The sequence below is a fragment of the Arvicanthis niloticus genome, chromosome 9, assembly GCF_011762505.2.
Source record: "Arvicanthis niloticus isolate mArvNil1 chromosome 9, mArvNil1.pat.X, whole genome shotgun sequence".
In the NCBI taxonomy this organism is placed as follows: domain Eukaryota; kingdom Metazoa; phylum Chordata; class Mammalia; order Rodentia; family Muridae; genus Arvicanthis; species Arvicanthis niloticus.
In genome coordinates, this window is record NC_047666.1 from 28,351,349 (window position 1) to 28,374,544 (window position 23,196).

Genomic DNA, 23,196 nt, shown 5'->3' on the forward strand with positions numbered 1-23,196 from the left:
CCTCCCACTTGTCCCTAACCACGCCCACAAACTCCAGAGACTTCCCAGCCCACCCGCTCTTGTCCCGCCCAGCCAGCCTCCCGCGCCCCACCCACTCTTCTAGGCCCTTCCCACCCACTACCCTGAGTGCGGCCCTCCGGAGGCAAGAAACAGGCATGGAGGCGGAGCGGCCCGCGCGTCTTGGCGGCTTTAATGGAGTCCGGGCGCGGGGAGCACGCTGGCCTCGGGCAAGCGCTCGGGGCCGGGCGGGGCGGGGTGGGAGCTGCGCCGCTGTCGCCTGCTGCGGTGGGGAAGCGTAGTGGCCCGCGTGGAGGACCGGGAGGGGCGCGGGGCCGTGGCGTCGGGCAGTCTCGCGCCCGTGGCCCGGCGCTCACAGGTGAGTGTCCTCCTCGAACACGTCCGAGTCCTCAGGGTCGCGCTTGCTGCCCATGAGCGCGCTCCAGCTGCTCGGGCCGTTGATGGCCCCACCGTTCAGGCTAGGATGCTTCTCCTGCATCTCCGACTGGCTGTCGCTGGCCACGTCCAGCGTGGGATTGTCGTGGCAGCCGTTCTCCACGAAGCGCAGCTCCTCACCGTGCGACTGTAGCAGCAGGAGAGAGCGCTGGGCGCGCGCGCGCAGTGGCTGGCCACGCCAAGCCCCCAGGGATTCCCTTGGGGCTCAGAAGACAAGTGCCTGCAGCTCAAACCTAAACCTCTGCACGTTAAACCCTGTGACGGCCCCCCTTCTCCCCCCCCCCCGTGTCACCTGATCCCTTCCAACAGCGCATTTTAAGTGAGACCGCCCGAAACTCCAAGCACTTGAGCTAGGGCAGAATGAGCAGGGCTTGCCCCCTTTTTCTTGTGCTGGTTGCAGAAGCCCTTGGCTCTTAGGACTGGAGGAGAGCAGCTGCTCTCAAGCCTTGCAGAATGGGGCACTGGGGTTAGGAAGAGCTGGAGAAGAGGAGGGACCCCTTGGTGAGACTTACATCCCCTCACCGTGTATCTCCTCGAAGACATAGTACCAGGCTCAGAGAGGTAGCTGGCAGGCCCCAGCCTGGCACTGAACACTACTTGAGTTGGTACAGGTTTCTAGGTGAGGTAGTTGGCTAGCACTGGCTGATACTAGCCACATTCTGCCCTTCATTCCCAAGCCCTGCTTGGCCTACTCACCACGTGTTTCAGCTTGGGCATCCGGCGCTGCCAACAGTTGTAGAGTAGGCCAAGCACAATGATGATGAAGCAGATGACACCAATGATCACCAGCACTACAAAGAGCGTCCCATAGTCACTGCGCACCTGGGTGGCCCGTGCCTGGCAGCTGCTGGTGGTGGAGTAGTTCTGGATGCCAATCTGAGGGTGGGGGTACAGGACCAAGCATCAGGAAAGTCCTGAGAGCTAACATTCCAAGGGTGAGTTAGAGCCCCTGGCAGCCCTGGGACCTGGACCTGTGCTGGGGGGCATACCAGTCTCTCCCTATTGGTCCATCTAAGAACACTTCCACGCCTCTCCCAGGGGCCACATTTTCAGCCCCCTCACATCCTCACTGTGTTTCTGCCCCAACCCAACTTTCAATGCACCAGCTCTGACCCTGCACAGCACATGATGACATGATGACAGTCATGGCCCAAATAGATGGAGCCCAAACCTGTCCCCATCAGTTTCACAAAGCAACAAGGCATCTGGGAGACTCTCAAGTTCACCACACAAAGTCAGAGCCCTGAAGCAAGCTTCCTCTTTAGGGCTAAGGTAATATTCTGGCCATCCACAGTAGGCCCAGCATCACTGGGGCCTCAGTGAGGAAGCCAACTGCAGCCCACAGCTGTGGTCTCCAGCTTCTTCCCTTTCCCAGTGGTAAGCTCACAGCCGGCATGTGCCTCCCTACTGCAAGCTGCTCTAGCTGGCTTGACTTCTCTCCCAGTGGGAAAGCTCCCTACAGTCCAGCTTCAGGTGAAAGGAGGGAGCCAAGGAAAGTATTGTTAGTGAGCTCTGGAGCAGGGGCTGGGCTTCAGCTCCTCCCTGCAGTGTGTGAAGCCCATGCAGGTGTCCACTGTCCATCTGTGTTCCTGAGCCCAGATTTGGAGATCATGAAGAACCTGGTGGAGGGGGAACAAGACAGGCCCCACCCCTACCAATGCTTCTGCAGGGGAACACGAGGGGGGGGTGTCAGGAACTGGAAACAGCCTTCCATAGTTAGAGGTGGCCCTGATCAGATGTGGTCTTCTGCCTCCTGCTGGGCTATGGGACACATAAGCTGGAGGTTCAAACATCCAGGAAAAGAGCTTTGGGAGTCACTCAGGCAGCTCAGCAGGTTTCCACCCAGCAGGCTTGGTCCTTGCTACCTGGGTGGTCTGAGGCAAGGCCCGAAAGCTCTGGGCTTTGGTTCTCACCTCATTTAATCCTTACAACCCCGTGGAGTGGAAGAGGGGTGCAAAGGAGAATCTAGTATAATCTGGTCCTTGTAAACGTTGGATACAGGCTAGAAACACACAGTTCCCTTGCATGTGGCATGCTGGGTGCTGTCAAACACTCCGAGTCCCTCTAAAGGTGAGAGCAACCAGGGGCAAGGGTGAAGATCAGGAGTCTTTGAATATCTGGACTTCCAGCTTATGTGTCCCGTAGCCCAGCAGGAGCCAGAAGACCACATCTGATCAGGGCCACCTCTAACTATGGAAGGCTGTTTCCAGTTCCTGACATCTCCCACTCCTCGTGTTCCCCTGCAGAAGCATTGGTAGGGGCGGGGCCTGTCTTGTTCCCCCTCCATGTTCTCCACGATACTTCAGACACCATCCCACTTAATTCCCTCTTCCATGGCTGCTCTCTAACCATGGCCTGGGGCTGTGCAGTCCTTTTGCTTGGGTGGTAACCTGCACATGCTCTTTGGGAACGGCCAGAGCCGTGAGACACACCCCTGTCCTGGACCAAGCTGTAAATCCTTCCAGGCACTTTCTGAGAGTCGAGGATGGTGAGATGCTGCAGTGGCTGCCAGGTCCAGTCCCTGCACACTTACCTCCTCCAGACTCCTGCGGATGCCGCTGAGCATGGAAAGGACATCTTGAGTGGGGACCACACCTGGAGGAGAAATGCCATCATCACCACAGCACCCTGAGGTGTCTCCATGACACCCAACCCTTCTCTTATAACAGGCTGCCCAAGCTTCCTCTGCTGCCCTTCTGTTTCTAATCACAGAGAACCTCAGGGCCCATGTATGTCCCCTGCTGGCCAGCTTCCCATTGAGTTAATCCCCTGGGAAACTATATGCAAGGCGTGATGCTAGAGGTCACCTCTGCAGCCCAAGGGTCCCACTCTCATAGTGTGATGCCCATGCCTGTCTCCTCATCCCCAGAACCCAGGTATCACTCCATCCAGAGCCCTGCACTAGCATGCCTGTCAGGTTTCCTAGCTTTATGGCCCTATCTGTTCTTTCCTGAGCCTCTGTTACAGGCCTGTGGTGGGACACCTTCCCCCATCTGCTCACCCTGCTCTCCTACAAGGGTCATCAGCAGGTGCTGTTCTTTCTCACTGGGCTTGCTCAGAGAGATATGCCAGTCCCCACGGTGGCCACTCCGGTGGCGTGGCAGTACCTCCTCCACCAGGGCTAGGAGCCGTAGTCCCCGGTGCCGCCGAAACACTTCCTAGGGGTTCAGAGGAGCCAAGCTCAAGGATGGATGATGATAGCTCTCATCCCAGATCCCAAAGGCCTCGATGGTCCTCTGGCTAGCCTGGTCTGCTCTGGGGCCAGCTGAGACCAGGGCACAGGCAGATACGGCTTGTTGGTTCACTTGCATCTCCAAGTACCATGGTAAAGGTGTGAGCCTGCCCTAAAGTCAGTCAGGTAGAGGGGACATGGATCTGTCCACCGACAATGACAACCCTTTAACTGGGGTTTGTACCATGATAACCCATGGCAAGTGTCCAGTGCTGGACAAGACAGCATTAAGTCCCCACAGCCACCAGAGAGCAGGGAGACTGAAAACAGCAGGCTCCTCTGCTGGTCATTCCACCATGTGGCTGTCACTGAGCCTCAGGGGAGCAGTGGGAATGCCTTTATAGCAGGGACTTGAAAACCCATAGAGATGTCTCAGAGTACCCTAGGAACTGGCCAAGGCAGTGGGGTGGGGTGAGGTGGCTTCTTTCCCCTCGGACTCTCTACCTCACTGTTTAGGTGATCATGTCAAGGATAATTACAGAATGTAACATGAAGACAAACCCAGCTCTCCACAGGAACTCGGTGTGGCAGAGAGAAGCCAGGCTGCTGCCACCAGGCTCATGCCTGCTGTGTGTAAGAGAGACCCTCCTTTCCTGCTGTGTGTAAGAGAGACCCTCCTTTCCTGCTGTGTGTAAGAGAGACCCTCCTTTTGCCCTTGGGTCCTCTTCAGCAGCTTCTCCCTCTTGTATATGAAAAGCTTTGTCCCCATTTCTCTAGCTTCCAAGAGTCCCAACTAGATCCCTCTCCCAGATGCTCAGCTTTCCAGGATGTGGAGCCATACATGGGTGCAAGGACTTCCTTGTGACACCTGAGGCAGAGAAGAACTGCCACTCTTGTTGGGTTCCTACCTAGGATGAGGACCTATCCCTTGGTGGTCGCGCCAACCTGAAAGCCACCAAGCTGACTTTGATGGTGGGCTTGTTCCCTGTGACCACAGCAAATGCCAGGGACAGCTCAGGTCTAGACACTCTAGCTTCCTGGTCAGCAGCTCTGTCCCAAACGGTCAAGTCCCAGGATCAAGTGGTCAGTGTTGTTACTGATGTGAGGACAGGATGGGCTTCTCCCTGCCTGCTGCCCTGCCACATGTATGACACCCTTTACTGTGTAGTGAAGTCTCCAAGACTCACTTAGCTAGAGAGGGAAAACACTGGCTTTGGAAATAAATTCACCAGGGTTCAAATCCTGTCATTTCTTAGCTCTGACCCAGCAACATTCTGAGCCTCAGTTTCCCCATCTGAGATGTGGGCTACCTCACATCCTCAACTCACTCAGTCACAGACTGGAACAGTAGCTGTTCTGGGGCAGCCCTGCTGGTAATCTAGCCCTCTGCACTAAAGCAAAGGCCAATGCTCTTCAGCCCTCCCTGATGACCACCTTGTTGCAGGCAAAGGATGGGATCTTTCATCTCCTGTGCAAGGATTCTCCTGGCTTCTAGACTCCAAGGTCTGCTTGGCATTCACTGCTGCTTTATCATTCTGTGTTTGTGCCTATTGGTCTCTGCTGCTGCCTTCCTGCCTCCTGTGTCTTAGAAAACAAGAGACGCTGGCTAGCCTGCACCACTCTTGCAGATCTCAAGTGCAAAGTTTAAAACTGTAGCTGCTGCTTGTGAAGCCATCTCTGGGGGCAGTGGGCACATTCCTTCCTATCTGCTGAAAACGAGGGCTCTGTGTGGCCTACCACCTTCAATGCACGCTGCTCCATTCTCAAACACAGGTCAGAAAGAAAACAACGGATGAGAGACACGAAGTCTGCATGTAGTGACTGGGAAAGGACACACCAACAGCACTGTCTCTGCCTGGAGAAGACGGAACATCTCCTTTCTGTTTTATCTTTTACCCCCACACCTCATGCTGGGAATGAACCCAAGATCTTGACTCTGCTGAGCAGTACCACAGAGCCACACCCTAGCCCTGGGAGCTCACGTTTTCAAGAGTAAAACAGAGTGCCTGTGACCATGAAGATGTCCAGCACAGCTGTGTGGGGGTTATCAGCTCTGCACCCCAAAGTTAATGAGTACCAGTGTTCATGCAAGCACACTGATTATATGGAGACACACAACCTCTGTCCCGCCTTGGCTTCCAGAACACAGACAACTCTTCATACTTCTAGCAGAACAATCTAGTCACCCCAGGAGGAAGGATCTAATGTTATCAACATTAGAGACTTCCAAATGAAATAGGCCAGGCCACAAGCCCAGGAGCCACAATCAGAGGTTAGCCTTAATTGTCAGCTTGACATAACCTAGGGCATCTGAGAGGAGGAGCCTCAATTGAGGAATTGCCTAAAACAGGCTGGTCTATAGGCATGCCTGTGAGGGATTATCTTATTAACTGATGCAGGAGGGCCCAGCCATTGTGGCCTGCACCTTTCCCTGGGCAGATGTTCCTGGGCTGTATAAAAAACCTAAGTGTGAACCTGAGGGCAAGCCAGCAGGCAGTGTTTGCTCCTGGGTTCTGCTTCACCATGCCCTGACTTCCCCCAGTGACAGACCATGACCTGGAAGTATAAGCCAAATGACGGTTCTTCCTCAAGTGCTTTCTGTCAGAATGTTTTATCACAGCCACAGAATACAATGAGGACACCAACCATCTCAATCGCGTGGAGGTTAAAGAAGCCATCGGGGGCTCAGACATGGCCTGCTTGTGATTGATGGCCCAGCACATGAGCTATACAAGGCTCTGAGTATCTCTCTCTCTGTCCCTCCCTCTCTCTCTCTCTCTCTCTCTCTCTCTCTCTCTCTCTCTCTCTCTTTCTCTCTCTCACACACATGTGTGCACGTGCACATGTACACACACACACACACAGAGCTAGCTCTCCCATTAGTCCTCTGACATCTTTTTAGAGAGCTATGAACAAACACTAACAGATGTTGCTTCTAAAAAGCCAAAGACAAGATAAAACAATTAGGATGAGGAACACCCTTTGTGGGATAGGATCTGTGTGACCCAACCTGGCTCTGAACCCTGCTTCCCGTCTTAGCTACCACCATATTGCAAGGGTTGCAGGCATATACACTACACCCCAACATAAAAACAACTCTTTAAAAAAAGCTATTGTTGAGCAACAACGGTGTCTGACTGTACTCCAGTGCTAGGAAGGTGGGTGTGGGAGGTTTGATTGAACCCAGAAAGTCTAAGCCATCCTGGCCAATATAACAAAATCCTTTCCCAACAAAACCCTAAAGACAAAGAGAATAGGTCTCAATGTCACCAGAGAGTAAGTAGCATGTAGCACATAGGAACAAAGAGTTCCTTTAAATGCTGTCGCTCAGTTGGTAAAGTGCTTCCTAGCACACACGAGACCGAGTCTGATCCTTGACACTGAATAAAACCAGGCCCCAAGATCCCAGTACCAGGGAGGTGGAGGCAGGAGGTTCAGGAGTTAGAAGTCATCCTTGGCTATAAGCTATGTTTGAGGTTAGCCTGGTGTGTGGTGGGGGACACAAAACTACAGAAAGCAAGGAGGAAAGAGCCCTAGAGCTTTAAGTAGGAAAGACCTCTTTTGGGGTTTCCCTAATGGTAGGTGCTGCTTCAGCCCTGGACTGGGCTGGCCTCTCTTTGGCAAGAACCTCACTGCAGCACTTCCCTCTGCCCGTCTGGCCCCTCCACATGGGCCGGCTCAGCACTCACACAGTCTATGTTCTCTGTCATGTTCAGGATGATGTAGCTCTTCCCAGCCAGGTTGCTCCAGTCTTTGCAGATCACCTGTGCAGGAGGAAGAGAGCAAACACACAGGCCTTAGGAGAGATCTCCGGAGAGGCTGACGTCTGGGGAGATGAGGGCAACCACATCCTCCTGAGCTGCCATGTCAGGGTCCCCAGCCTGCACGCACAACGCTAAACAGTGTCACAAAAGAAAAGAGAGGCTTGGCTCATCCAGAGCTCTGCCTTGGCCCTGTGCACTTGTGAACACCCGTCCTTTCCTCCTGCGGCTTCTCTGTATGAACAATAACTTGGGCACATGGGTGTTGACAGATGGGGTGGGAAAAGTGTGGTAAGCCCCCATCACACCATGCTGCTGCTGACACCCTGAGGACCCATTCATGCACCAAGGGCAGTTTACACCTTTGTCTTACCTGAGTAGAGTCCCATGGTGTTAGTGAGTAAGCTTCAGCTGCCTGACCCTCCAGGGGCTGTTCACTAAGACCTTCTTGTCCCCAGGTAGCAGAGGATGGGGTTGACTCTGTGTCTTGGGGTCCAGGTGGGAAAGAGTCTGGGGTTCCAGGGTAAAAGGGACCCTCACTGGGGACCTCAGTCCCACTTGGAGGCACTGTTTGTGGGAGTGAAGAGGACGGCAGTGCCCCCTGCTGGCCATCAAAGTCAGCTGCTCCCACTGTGGCCTCCTCACCAGCTCCCTGGGGAACCTCAGACTGTACCCCTATCCCCCCAGTTGGCCACTCAGTGCCCCCAGACTCCCGGCTATAGTTCTGAGCCCCCAGGGCCACTGTACTTGGGGTGACTGAGGGCACTGACAAGGTGGGTTTCACACTGCTCTCCACCTCCATGCCTGATGTGGCCTGGTCCCCAGAATCCTCCTGCCTGTGTCTGGTGGCCCCAGGACTCTGGCTGCTGGTGCTGCTGGAGCTAGGTGAAGGGGAATGGGCCTGTGTGGTGGCTCCTGGGGACCCGCTAACAGGGAGCAGCTCTTCCTCCTCCTCTGCTTCTTCCTTCTCCCTCTCCTCTTCTTCCCTCTCCTCCTCTTCCTCTTCCTCCTCTTCTTCCTCCTCTTCCTCTTCTTCCTCCTCCAGAGGCATATGCCAGGGAGGCTCAGCAAGATCCATCTTGGGCAGGATGGAGGGGAGGTTTGGCAGGTCTGAAGCCTGGCCTGGGTCTTCCATGGAAGCCACCTTCTCGGTCAGGTCTGGGAAGACGTAGTCTGGGGAGAGATTGAGAGCTAACTGACAGGTTTTGTCAGCCATGGGTGAGGTGACCCTTACTGAGCGGTCTTTACGAGCATGAAAGAAGAGTAGTGTTCCCATGGGGTGGAAGGATAGGGAGGTGCCAGACGGTCGGCAGTGCTGGGGAAGGGTGGCAAGTAAGCCAGGGAGGAGAATGAAGCCAGCCCACAAGGACACACGGAGCTAGCTGGCCATTCATGGTGCTGCTGATGCTAGGTGAAAGGGCATGGGTCTGGGTGGTGGCTCCTTATGGTAATTAAAAAAACAATAGAAATTTAGGGGCTGGAGACGTGGCCTGGTGTTAAGAGCAACTGGTTCCACTCCCAGATCACATAGCAGCTCACAACCAGTTCCAGAGGTGCCACACCCTCTTCTGGCCATTAAGGGTACTACATGCACATGGTGCATAGACATGGGCAGGCAAAATGATCATAAATATAAATAAATATGAATATAAATATAAATCTCCCAAACAAAACAAGACTGAAGGAGACAGGTTACAATAAAGTATTAGTTACTTTTCTCGTTGCTGTGACCAAGAACTTGACAAGAAGCAACTGAAAGATTTATTTTGACTCACAGTTTGAGGGGTACAGACCACCATAGCAAGGGGGACATGGCAGGGAGGGTCTCCATGGTATCAGGGGCTAGAATCAACAGTTTGTTTATGTCTTTGTGAATCAGGAAGCAGAGAGGAAGCAGGAAGCTTGCCACTCAACACAAGGACCTGTGTTTGAGTTTCTAGCACCCACGTAAAGGCAGGTGTGAGGCTGAAGAGACAGCTTAAAAAATTAAGATCCCTGGTTGCTCTTCCAGAATACAGCAGTTCAGTTCTCAACACCCCCATCAGATGGCTTATAACTGTCTCCAAGTCAAGGTCCAGAAAAATCTGTCACCCTCTTCTGGCCTTGGTGGGTACTGCACACATGTGAAACATATACATACTTATAAAAGTAAATTTTTAAAGACCAGGTTTGATGATGTACATCAGTAATACCAGAACTGGGCATGCAGAGACAGGTAGAGTCCTGGTGCTTACTAGCCATCTGGCCTAGCCACGTCAGCGATTGAGTGGGCATCAAACATACCAAAGAAAAATGAGCTTTAAAATACAGGTCCCTAGGCCAAAACAAGTCTTGAAGCACAGCCTGAAATGTTTAACAAGCTATCCAACTAATGGAAGCAGATTCTTCTGAACCACACAGGAAATCTGGCTGGGTTGGTCTGAAAACACCCAAAGACCAAACATCACACTGAACACTCAGAAGACTGGATCTAAAGGCTCAGTGTTCTATCCCACCAAGAAATTGTGTGGAAGTAAATGTAACTGACAAGGTGCCAGGCATTGCTATGTGTAGCTGAGCACACCTGTAATCTCAGTACCAGAAGCCTAAGGCTGGAGAACCGAGTAGCAGGCCAGACAGAGCTACATAACAGGGCTTTTGTCACAGAAAAAGGCCTGGCCTAGCCACGTCAGTGATTCAGAGACCCCCTACCTCAAAAGATAAAAAGGAAATAATGAGAATGGTTTAGGAAGACACCCAATGTCAACATCTGGCTTTCTCTCTCTCTCTCTCTCTCTCTCTCTCTCTCTCTCTCTCTCTTTCTCTCTCTCTCTCTCCCTCTCTCTCTCTCCTCTGTCTCTCTTTTTCTCTCAGATGTGGGTGAGGGGTGAGGAAGGAACTCCAGGATTCACTCATGATAAGCAACTGCTCTACCACTAAGCTATATTCTCAGACCAGGAAGTTGGAACTTTATACCCAACTAAACTATCACTCAATCATAGTTGCAAAATTAAGACATTTTATGCATACAAGGACCTAAATGCTTTACTACCCATGAATTCTCAGAGAGTTATTTAAAGATGTCCTCTAGAAAAAAAAAAAACTAAACTAAAAGAGACTGGAAATCAAGAAACAAGAATTTCATGACAATAAACCTCAGAATAGAGGTGGTACCGTAGGTCTAGGAAACAGTTGGTAAAATAAAACAAGACTCTAGAGAGATCTGAGAAGAATAATTGCAAAACAAAAAATAAAAACAAAACAAATAAAGTTTCTTTGGAGTAAAAAGTATGACTTATATAATGGCTTTCTCCTGTAATCTAGCATGAGGCAGGCAGGGCTGCCATGAATTGGAGGCCAGCCTGGGACACACAGTAATTCCAGCTTGGGCTGCAGCATGAGATGCTGTTTCAAAATCAAAATAGCAACAAAGAAGGTAAGACTTAGAACCTAAGTGATCTTAACAGCAGTGGAGACCTGGGAGCCATATGGAGCAGCTAGGGTGTTCTAGCATGTTTCTTATGTGTGTGTTGTGAGGTGTAGCGCCTTGGTCATCCTCCCCCTCCACCTCTGCACAGTACACAGCCTGTAGAGATAGTAGCTAGCTCCCCACACAAGAAGGCAATGATGCCATCCAGGGAACAGGGATCACATGCCCATGGAAGAAACCCACAGCACCCCTGAAACCCGGCAGTCTAGTGTTACCTTTGTAGAGCACAAACGAATCACCAAGACTCACAAGACATTTGGGGAAACCAGCCCCAAGAAACAGTGATGGGCAGGCAAGCAAGCGGCTATCCTGGAGGACGGCGTTAAACAAGAAGATGAGAAGGTCTTACTGGATTTCCAGAGACCCAAGTAGAAGCTACTCCTCAAAAACATGCACATGAAAGAATAAACAGTCTATACTCGGGCATGGTGGATACGCCCATAACTCCAGTACTCTGGAGCTGGAGGTCGAGGGATCCAGAGCACAAGGCTATCCTCAGCTAGACAGCAAGTTCAAGGCTAGCCTGGGCCTTGAGAATAAACAAATAAAGAGCTTTTTTAAAATAGTAAGCCATGTGTTGTGCCATATACCTATTCAGGAAGGACCGCCATTAGTTTAAGGCCAGCCTAAGCTACATACAAGACCCTGTCTTTAAAAAAAAAAAAAAAGCAAGTTCAATATAAGCGAGAACTTACAATTGCTACATCTATTGAAAACTAAAATGTAATGTACAGACCATACCTGCAGTGGACTAGGGGCAGCATGTCAATCCTGGGGAGTAGAAGAAGGGAGTAACGGTGCCTAGGAAGCACATTAAATCCCTGCAGTCACAAGAGCTCACTGGGGTGATCAAACCTGACAGAAAGAGTACAAGTCAGGGAACCCGCTGCAGTGGCTCAGGAGACACCGGAGCAGAGAGTGGGGGTGGGAGAAGGAGTCAGGACAGGCCCCTGAAAGGAAAGCTGATACAGAGTGTGAGCAGATGACAGACATCAGCATTGTGGTCACAGACAGAGCAGGTGAGTCCAGAGGGAGGTTCCAAAGAGCCCTCGGAGAATACTTGACACAGCCAGTGAGCGCCATGAGACCTTGAATAAGGCAGAATCTGGGTGCAGGGAAGCTCTCATCAGCAGAGTTCCAGCAGGTGAGGAAGTTCCCAAGAGGGCATGGTGACTGAAGTAACCCCCAAATGGGGTAGGTGAGGCAGCATAGAGAGAAGAAGCCTGATGTCTTGAAATCAGAATGACTGTGACTACCCACAGGACACAGACCCTCACAGTACCCAGCCCATTCATTCACATTCCCTTGTAGAGGTATGGAGGCCTCATAAGACACCGGAGCCCCCTCCCCATTCTGATATATATGTTTAACTGCTGGGGGAGAGAGACTCTTATTCCATGGTGTAGACACCCCTAAGTTCCCCATGTGCCTGTAAGTTACCCGATTAAACTCAACCAGACTTGGGTAGATACATTTCTCTGATTTGTCAGCTCATACAGGGACAGGGACACAAATGAACTAAAGATGAGTTGGGGGAGGACAGTGGCACTGTCTCTGCTATGGGTGCTAACATATGGAAACTGAGGCTGCTCCCTGAGAGTGGAATGTCCCCACGAGGGATCCCGGGACGAATGTCTTCCTCTATGTTGCACGGGGTAATACCGCGTTTTGATGAATGGGGTCTGCCCCCCAAACAGATAATAGACTCGAGTATATATTGTAGTCCTTGACAGTAGCATGAATGAGATGGAATCCTGGGCAGCCTCGGGTAATGGAATGGCCTGTGCTATGTTAAGACAGACAACTGAAACTAAGCCATCTGCCCAGGAACGGCTGTCCTGCCTAAGGCAAGAATGCAGTGGGAGAAGGATGGACATATGGACACTGTCCTCTGCACTAGCCTCGGATTTGACATGAAAGAGGAGGCGGGTGTTGCCTGCTGTTCTGTACACATGGGGAAACATAATAGAAAGAGACACCAACAGAAACAGAGACAGAGACAAACCTGTGGACAGAATGAGACAGTGTAGAGGAGGGGGAGAAGAGACAGCCCTCAGGTCCAACCTCCAATACAGAGGGAAGGAAAACACGCAGACAACACGCAGACAGAGCCTTGCTACTGGCTGGTACAGGAAGCTATGGCAATTGGAGCATGCTGCCTCTGAATTCAGTGAGGACTCTTAAGAAGTTGAAGGGCACCCTCACAGCCCAGCTTGTGAGGTGGTGGGAGGAGGGTACATTGTGGGAAGGGTCATGGGGTCAGTCTGATGCTGTGGGAGCAGAGAGACCAAGTAACACAACCCCACATTCCTCCAGACAACTGCTGCATGGTTTGAAGCAATGTGAGGGAGACCAGTTGCTGGTAGACACTTGGTCATCACTGGCTGAGGTTTCTATGGAGACTGGGCACTGGAAGACAATCGGGAAGCACAGACTTCACTGGGGAAGTCAGTTACTAAAAGGTGTTTGATGGCATTTGAGGGCCAAATGGGACTGTGGTCATAGGAGAGCGAAGATGCCAATTCAGCAGTGTGCTGGCCGGTCTCTGTCAACTTGACACAAATTGAGTCATGTGGAAAGAGGAAACATTGGTTGAGAAATTGCCCCCATCAGACTGTCCTGTGGTCATGTCTTGATTGATTGAGGGGGGAAGTCCCAGCCCCACTGTGAGCAGTGTCACCCTTGGACTGGTGGTACCTGGCTGTGTAAGAAAGCAGGCCGAGCAAGCCAGTGAGCAGCTTTTTCCATAGTTCCTACCCTGGCTTCCCTCAAGGATGGACTGTGATGTGTAAGTGTAAGCCAAATTAACCCTTTCCTCCCCAGGCTGCTTTTGGCCAAGGTGTTCATCACTGCAGTAGGGAGTAAACTAAGATGAAGTGATGCAGGGATCAAGGGGCTTTGCTGAGCCCCATGGTAGGACGAGATCTTTATGGGGTAGTAGAGGCTCTGGCAGATCTGAATGATTTACACTGGCATGAGAATTGGGTCTGTAAAGTGCTAAAGCCATCAAGAGAGGGTGCCCATGGCAAAGTGTAAAGGAACCGGGAAAGGAGAGGGAGAGCCGGTGCAGACGCTTGCCTAGGAGCACAGAGCCCTCTGTCCATCACTAGCACTGCAAAGAACTAGCCAAATAAAAAAAAAAACAAAGAATTTTGAAGGGCAGCCAGAGGAAGAGCTGTAGACACAGCCTGTGTCACCCTCTAAGACCATGCCTGTGAACTGGCTTCAAGTCACTACAGCCCCTGCTGTAGCCCCTATGGCTAAAGCAAAACTCCAAAAGCCTGCTTGACGTTAAGATGTATCAGAGTACCCACGGCACCCAGATGCAGCCACAGCTGATTAATAGGACTGCCCAGGAGACAAAGGGCTGTTTCCAGGAAGCTGGTGCCTAAGACGTCATCCACAGAGCCACTAAGAGAAGCGAATGATCTCTCAGACTGAAAGATAGAAAAATCATAAGTTGATCCCCTGAACCCTACTCTTAAAAGCAAAGACATAAAAACCTGTAAGTCAAACACTGTGTTGCCTCAGTCCCAGGAAATTAGCTGACCATTTGAACAGATGGCCCTAACTAAACAAATCTTAAGATTCATGGTGTCAGGATGCTATGGGCCCGAGATTAGCCTGGCCGAGCTTTGAACTAACAGCCCTGAGACAGTTGGTGCCAGGATGCTAAAAGTTTGAGATAAGCCTGACCCCCTTGAACTGGAGCTCATGATATATAGTGTGAAACTACTTCGAAATAGCCAATTATAAAGTGACACACCATGCATCTTAGGAATTTGAGATCAAATGTATCGATGACCTAGTGACCTGTTCCCCCTCCTTCCCCCTTCCCTAACTCCACTCTCAGCCTTCCCCCTTCCCTAACTCCACCCCCACCTGGTTTGTAGATTCACCCTTAAAAGCTGTAAACTTTTTTTGTTCGGGGCTGCGGAATCCCTCAGGCCCCTGCGCGGGCTGGAAGGGAGGACAGCCCTGGCTAGCCAGTAAACCTCTTGCGTTTGCATCAAGATGTGTTTCTCGTGAGTGATTTGGGGTGAGTCTGCAGTTTTCCACGGACCGTGAGTTCTTTTTCTAGTGGGCCTTACAAGACTTGACCCGCTTCTACAAGATCAAGCTAATTCACAAGGCATGGCAGGCCCAGAACAATCTGGGAGCAGTCCCTAATGGCACAGAGGCTCCCAGACTTTCTTGTGGAACTGTTGGGGAAAGATGCTGTAAAGTTACAGTGCCACCTTGTGGCTTAAGTTTGAATGTAACTCTCTTCGCTAGATCCTAGACAACCACAGCCTGGGAATATGCTTCTCAGATGGGGAGCCCAGAAGTGAAAGCCTTGCTTCTGAGTGTGACGCTTGTCATTACTGTGAAGGCCTGGGTTCTGTGGAGTTAAAGTCACTTTTCGTTCAACAGCCAGACTGCTTAGGATCCACATGGGAAGGGGAGTGGCCAGCTGTTATTTTCTCTGGGCCTGAGTCACAGGAGGGACTGATTTAGACGTACAGGCAGAAGCCATAATTCTGGGAGTCCTCATCTCAGGAAATGGCCTGGAGTCTATGTATCCCATACCCACCCTCCATGTAGGATATTGTTATGACATCATAAAATAAGACATGAGAGGGAGCCTGGAGTGGTTAATCTTGAATGCCAACCTGATAGGATTTAAAATCACCATGGAAATAAACTTCTGGGCACGTCTGGGGGTTGGGGCAGGTTTCTAGATTATGTTAAACGAAGTGGGAAGACCCATCCTAAATTTGGTCCAACTGTCCCAGGGGCTCTGGAGTCCTGGACAGAATAAAAAGGAGAGTGGGCTCAGCTGAAGCATTCCTCTCTCCTGCTTCCTGGCTGTCAGGCAATGTGACATCTTTCTGCCTCATCTTTCTGCTGCCACCGCCGTGCTCTCTCCACCATGATGGACTATACCCTCAACTGTGGGGCACAGCAAACCTTCCTTAAGTTCCTCTTGTCAGGCATGTCATTGTAGCAACAGGAAAAGTGGTGAATGTCTCCATTTTGCCTTCCCAGCGACCTCCTGGGGTCACACTGCATTCCCCTTGTGCATCTCATCAAAGAGAACAGTGGCTGCAGGGACAGCTCTGTCACCACTAGGATGCAGTCCCAGCCACCTGAGCCTCTAACGCTGGGCTGCTGGAAACACTACCCTCTGTCTGGTAACTGGCTGCAATTAATGACCTTCTCAAACTTTCCTGGCCTCCTTTAAAAAATAAATAAATAAAAGCCTTTCTCCCCTGCTGCCTCTCTCTTTCTTCCTATCTTTTATCCCAACTCTTTTTATCTAGAGAGAGCCACCTGTCAAAGGCCCTTCAAGGGGAGAAAAAGGAATTTACATATTCCCTGAGGGCTTCCTATTTTACCATACCTATCCTGGGACCACAGAACCAGACTTCTCATCCTCAACCCTCCCTGTTGGTTTGTCTGTCCTTGAAATCCTGTGGGGAGGGGGGTTTGTTTTGTTTTGTCTGTCTTTGTTATTTGTTTTTGAGATAGGAATTTTTTTTTTTTTTTTTTTTTTTTTTTTTTTTTTTTTTTGGTAGCTCTGGCTGTAGACCAGGCTGGTCTTGAACTCAGAGACTCTTCTGCCTCTGCCCTGAGCTGAGATTAAAGGTGCGTGACTCCACCACCCAGCTTCAACACAGTTTAAAAGGGCAGATACCCACCGGAGCCTGCTGAGTCCGTTCTGGCCTTGGTGTGTGATGGACCAGCTGAGGGCTCCCTGGAGCAGAAGAACAGGCTCCACATGGCCGCCCCAGGGAGCTCACGGGCAGCCAGCACATGCTCCGTGAACCCTGCTCTCCTCAAACAGCTTGCTTCTCCACCCCTTTCTATTTCTGTCTTTTAACCTCACCATGGCGCTGGTGTTTGCCTTCTAAATATATCGTGCTGTATGTCTCTCTGCTTCATCTGAGCTCTACACAAGCCCCTCCCTCCATATACTACGGCTGGGGGACCTTGTTCTGTCTCTCTCCCCAGGGCAAAATGTTAGCACTGAAGACATTTGGCATTAGCTGAAATATTAATGGAATGACCTCCCTGTTCAAGGCCTAGAATTAAAACAGGCATCAGGGCCAGAGACCTTAAAAGATCACTTTAAATGTCCCTTCAGGTTAATGTCAAATCTCTGAAAATTGTCCCCTTTAGTGCACAGGCCAGTAAGCAATTCAACTGAGCGTTAACGTGGAAATACCCAAAGCCAAAAGAGGTCTGCATAAAACATAGGGGGAAAGGAGAAAGGCCATCAGTCAACTAAAACCGACTTTCTAAGGATCAGCCTCAAGAGTCTTCAAAGAGACAGAAGCAAGGCTGGGATTTCACATAGTGGTGAACACCAGCCTAGCATGCCGGAGGTCCAAGGCTCCATCCACAGCACAGAAAAGAAAAGAGAGAGAGAAAGAGAGAGAGAGAGAGACACTACAACCAGCTATATGGTTCAGGGAGCAGAGGTACACCAAGCCTTTGATTCCCAGGACCCACAAGCCGGAGGAAAAGAATTGACTCTGGAGAGCTGTCATCTGTCCTCCATGCACACAGAAATGTGCACATACGCACCAACACACAAAAAACGCACATGCATAAACAAAACAAGTAAGTAAAATATAATAAAATTAAAAAGATTCTAAACCTAGAATTCTAGCCCTCAGACTCCATCAAGGGGTTCACACCCATGTTTTCAGGGTCCACCACAGCTCAGCTCACACAGTGGAGGCTTAAGAGCCCAGCGCTACGATGGCTCGCCTCTACTGAGCACTTGGGAAGCTGAGCGGGAGAACTGCTGGAGTTCAAGGTCAGCCTGAGATACTGCATCAGACCCTGTCTCAAAGACAAGGCCTGACACTCTCTGGCTCCCTGCAGTGGAAGGTGGGGTGCTGCTGAGGCAGTGACCAGTGCCCCACTGAACCCTGGGACACCATCAGCCCTCACTGCGAAGTTGCAGAAGTACCTGCTGGCATGGGACATTGGTGCTGACGATCAGCCCCAGAGGTGTGTGCACCACGGCTCTGTTTAATGCTAAAGCCTTTTAAAAATCCATTTCCTACAAGGGAAATCAAGTCAGAAGGGAGATCAAGACAATCAGTAGCTCTGGGTGATGAGAATTTAGACCAATTCTAGTTTCTTCTTTTATTTGCATTTTAAAATATTTATACGCTGGTGTTTATTACCAGTATAAAAGTAAAGAGCTTCATTCCTGGGGTCAGGGTGCAAGTGCTCCCTTCAGTGCTTGGCAGCTGGCTCTGCCTCAGGGCCTGTCCCTTCCAGGGAGCGGACTCTTATGGGAACAGTAACTACAGGGTCAGAGCGTGCAGCAGCAGCGGCGGAGGCAGCAGCAGCTACGGCTCAGCAAGGATTTGCCGTACAACACTATGTCCGGGTCCCAGCAGACAGCTGCTTCGGTGTCTGGTTTCTGCAAGTTCCATTTCAGGCAGGCATAATTAAAGACGTCTAGTAAGAACGATTCCATCTAGGGAAGGGTGGCTGACTTGAGATTTAACTTTACCACTTATTCTCTGGGTAATTTAGTCCCACTTTTAAATCTCTGACCCAGTTTCCTTAGCTATAAAACAGTGATAGTGTCTGCCCTGCTTCTGCCATCCATGAGATACTCAGGGCTTTGCTGTTCATGGTCCCCTCACTACCCATCTTTCTGTGAGTGTGATTCCCCTTGGGAAATATGCCTTCCACTTGGAATTAAGGGACCCTCCATGCACTGGCTTTAAGGGTAGCTTACCCCAGCCCTTGCCTATCAGAGAATTCTGGCTTTGTGCTAGGGCAGGCAAGGGGTTCAGAACCCAATCTGAATCACCCTGACCCTTTCCTGGTCCTAGGATGCAGAGCTTACTTCCTATGGGGGTCACTAAAAAAAGGGACAATGACTTTTCTGGGCAGTCTACCTAGATTGAAGCCAATAGAACAGGATCAAACAGGATAGCCCAGACAGCCCACGCTGGCACTTTGAATCTCCTGCTGGAGCTGCAAGCCTGTTCCTTGTTCCATAAGCCCCCATAGGTCCTTTTCTACACAAGCCTGTGAGTCTGTGCATGGGGAATCTAGGACGTGCCGGTGTCCAGGGGTCATCCGCATACTCTCTGGCGGGATTCTGACTCACTTCTTCCCTGGGATCATAGTACCTAATGCAGATCCTATCTTAACAGAAAAGAAAGTGGGTAAAGAGTGACGGGGGCAATCTTGGGGTATGTCGTGGTCTGAATATCACCTCTGAAATTCACTTTGAAATTTATGGTTCAGAAGCCAACTGTGAGTGTTGTACACCTGTAACCATAGCGTTTGGAAGGCTGAGGCAGAGGGATTGTGAGTCCTAGCAGTGTGGGCTAGCTACATGAGGGAGGAGGAGAGTTTAATTGTGGTTATGATAGTACCAAGATAGGCCTTTAATAAGTGATTAGGGCTGGAGCGCCACCTTCTGGATGGCTTAGTGTCATGATCAAGGGGTAAATGTCAGAGCAGCTCAGGCATACCCCTCTCCAGCTTGGTTCTGCCACAGGATCATGAGACCCAAAGGTCTCCAGGATGTGGCCTTTCTACTGTGGAGGTCTGGCTTCCAGAACCTTCCAATCCTACAATAGAAAGAGGCTAAAACTGGATAAAATGGCAGCTATTGTTTATCTCTAGCTGTTGGGAATGAGCTGATCCATGCTTTAACTCCACCTCGAACTCCTGAGGGCATGAATACATCCACCCTCACCCCACCTCACTTTGTTGTATCTGCTCTTCCGGAGAGACAGACCTGAAGAGCAGCTCTGTGACAACTCAGTTCCTCAGACAAGGGGTGTAGAACTCTGACTCCTCGAGTACGAGAGCAGAAGAAGCCAGCAATGGTGGTGAGTGACACAGTACCCTCTGGGTCTTCTGAATATCTGCCTCCCTACCCACTGACAGCATGAACCCTAACTCTCTTCCCACCTCAGCCCTCTTGCAGTAACACCCGACACGCACTGTGAGGGAATTGTGTTTAGGAGCTGCTAATGGTATGTAGAGACACAGCTTCCAGCAGGTGGTCTGGGAAGTGGGTACGTTCACCCACCACTGGCCTGGAGAGTGAGATGGCATGGGACACCAGCCCCCTGTTACTTGCCAGGCTACACACCATGGAGAGGGCACTAGCAGCACCGCAGCTGCCAGCATCTGCTCATGAACAGCGTGACTGTCCCCTATTGAGCTGGGTAGTGAAGGATAGTCACCTAGCAACCAGGCAGCTAGGGTGAAAAAGAGCTTTTGTGGCCAATGGGATGGGAAGAATCAGAAGTAGAGGCTTAAGGAGTAGGCTTGAGCCAGCGCCAGTTAGAACAGGATTCTAAGGCCAGTGCTAGAGTCACAGGTGAGCCCCCGAGTAGCTCATTCACTCAGCTCTGCCAGGCAGAAAAGGAAGTGGGGCTGTGCTATGGAGACCAGTTTCTGGTGGGCTGGAAATACAACCTACATTTTCTATAACTGGGGTTCACCCAGGAGTGTTTGTCCAGAAAGATGGGGTCATGTGATATAAAAAGGCAAGACACAGAGTGGGAGCAGAAGGCCACCAACAAGTACACAGTTAAGAAGCCAGCAGTGAGGCTGCCTGCCTATGTCTTCCCTTCCTTCCTTGCAAGAACTGTGTTAAAGGGCTGGAGAGATAGTTCAGTGGTTGGGAGCACTGACTGCTCTTCCAGAAGACCTGAGTTCAATTCCCAGCAACCACATGGTGGCTCACAACCATCTGTAATGGGATCTGATGCCCTCTTCTGGTGTGTCTGAAGACAGCTACAGTGTACTCATATGCATAAAAATAAGTAAATCTTATATATAAAAAAAGAACTGTGTTAACATCACTCAGCGAGACAAAGATGAGAAGCAGTGAACCAAGCGAAGCATAGTGAGAGCTAGAAATCCGACAGGGCAATGGTGAGACTTCTTACCATGAGGCCTGGAGAAGCCCAGGGAGGAGATACAACCCTTCCCTGGACTCAGACTCTGCTGTGACCCCAGGATTCAGTCCCAGGCACCTCTGCTGCTCTCCTACTCACTGCCTGCCTGCCTCTGCACAGTGGGAAGATCCAGAGAGACGCACAGAGCATCAGACTGCCCCTTCAGGACCGAGGGCTGAACTGTTGGAATGATGAGGCCCCCTGGTGATTTGGATGACAATGTCTCCATAAACTCCTGTTTGAACACTTGGTCCCCAGCGGATGGCACTATTTTGGGAGGTCATGGAACCTTTAGGATGCAGAGCCTAGCTAGAGGAAGAAGGTTGTTAGGGTCCTGCTTAGACACTTCCTTTCTGATCTCTATTTTCTGTTCCTCCAAGATGTGAGCAGGTGAGGCGTGCCAAATGTACACTCCTGTTGCCACGGAGCTGCCGGCCATCACATCTTCCCCTCCATGGTGGGCTGTATCCCCTTTAACTCTGAGCCCAAACAAACCCTTCCTCCTTTAAGTTGCTTCTCGTCTGGTGTTTGGTCACAATAACAAGAAAAGTCACTAACATGGGTTTCTACCTCCCACCGGCATTACAGTTACTAAATATAAAAGTATAAAAGCATAGGAGAATAGAGGGATAGAGGAGGAAAAACTTCTCTAAACAAAAAAGCAACAAAAACATGTAAAACCATTTTCAAGGGGCTGGAGCAACGGCTCAGCAGTTAAAAGCACTGGCTGCTCTTTCAGAGGTTTTGGGTTAGATTTCCAGAATTCACGTGGACAGATCACCGCCTGCTATAACTCTAGTTCTGGTTAGATATGACGTCCTCTTCTGGATTCCCTGGGCACCACACTTAAAAAAAGCAATTGACAGACTGTAAAGATGTTTCTGTTCTTAAGTGACAAACATATTTTCTTTCTTCTATATTAAAAATTGTACAGTGGCAGAAAAAGAAGAATGCTTCAGTAGGAAAAAAAATGTGGCAGAGGTGACAGTGGCAACCGTCTGCAGAGCGCTTCCCACTGACGAACGTTGTGCTGGGTGCTCCCTGCGAGGCGAGGACCCCCATGCCGTAGGTGAGACTTGGCCTCATTCTGTGGCCTTGCACTGTTTACCAGTGTCAGGTTGCTGTTAGTGGGCAGTGTTGGAACTGTAGTACCTACCTTCTCCCCACTACCCAATGCTTCAAGTCCAAAATAAAAACTATATTTTATTTATTTTCACTTTATGTGCATGAATGTTATACCTACATACAGGTATGTGCATCACTTCCATGCCTGTTGGATCCTCTGGAACTGGAAATTATAGATGACTGGTTATGAGCCACCATATGGGTGCTGGGAATCAAACCTGGGTCCTCTTGAAGAGTAGCCAGTGCTCTAAACCACTGAGCTATCTCTCCGGCCCTGAAAACTATAGTTGATATTTCTTTTTTTTTTTTTTAGAGATTTATTTATTTTATTTATATGAATATACTGTCACTGTCTTCAGACACATCAGGATCCCATTACTGATGGTTGTGAGCCACCACGTGGTTGCTGGGAATTGAACTCAAGACCTCTGGAAGAGCAGTCAGTGCTCTTAACCACTGAGCCATTTCTCCAGTCCCTATAGTTGATATTTCTATAAGTAAAATATATTGTATAGAATATGTTCTATAATTTATGTTCAGAATATATGTGTGTACATATATAGATTTAATTATATATGAATATATACTCCACTTATATTAAGTTTACCAGGTAATTACGAAAGTCCATTATAATTTTTCCTATCGAACTGAGCAGAATCCTCCCCTTGAGGGGCTCTAGGGGTGGAAGCCAGGCCCTGGTGCATGACCAGGGAGGCAACTCTACCTTTATGCCCCATTTCCAGATCCAACCTTTCTTGGGAAAGGACTTGTCCAGGTCTCTCTACCTAGTCTAGGTTGGCATTCACTGCATCAGCTGCCTGCATGCAAGGACTGCTTGGGCCATCACACCTGGTTAATGGAACTCAGGGGTGGGAAACATCTCAGGCCCCAGGACTCAGTACCTCTGGTGAGTGCATGCTGGAGTCTCTCTGGGGGTCACGATGGAGATGCTTCCAGAACCCTTGTAAAGACCCACACACCTGATGGCAGAGCTGTTCCACTTGCCTTCCAACTGTCCAAAGCTCTCCTCTACCACTGCCCCAGGCTGACTGGGTCAGTCACAGCCCTGGACTCCCATGGCCCTGTGTCTGACAGGTTCCTCAGTGAGAGGAAGAACATGACACTGAGGCACGTGTAGGTGAGATGCTGGATGTGGAGTGGGAAGGAGATGGTCACCAGAGATGGTCACCTTCCAATCCTTTGTACCCAAGGATGGTGATGTGCGTCTGTGGCCTGCCCTGGATTCCTAAGGATTCTCTCACATCCTGCCAGACTTTT

The 23,196-nt window shown here is 50.4% G+C and overlaps 1 protein-coding gene across 1 annotated transcript in view; it reads right to left on the bottom strand.

Annotated features, from left to right (window-relative positions):
• Nucleotides 1-161: 161 nt before the first annotated feature.
• Nucleotides 162-23,196, bottom strand: part of Podxl2 (podocalyxin like 2) — a 33,861-nt gene continuing 10,826 nt past the window's right edge. The window contains exons 3-8 of the mRNA XM_034511438.2: nt 7,760-8,559; nt 7,315-7,389; nt 3,455-3,611; nt 2,987-3,048; nt 1,150-1,329; nt 162-580 (exon numbers count right to left, since the gene is read on the bottom strand). Coding sequence (XP_034367329.1) covers nt 371-580; nt 1,150-1,329; nt 2,987-3,048; nt 3,455-3,611; nt 7,315-7,389; nt 7,760-8,559 — 1,484 coding nt within the window. The 3' untranslated portion in view covers nt 162-370. The remainder of the gene's footprint in view (nt 581-1,149; nt 1,330-2,986; nt 3,049-3,454; nt 3,612-7,314; nt 7,390-7,759; nt 8,560-23,196) is intronic.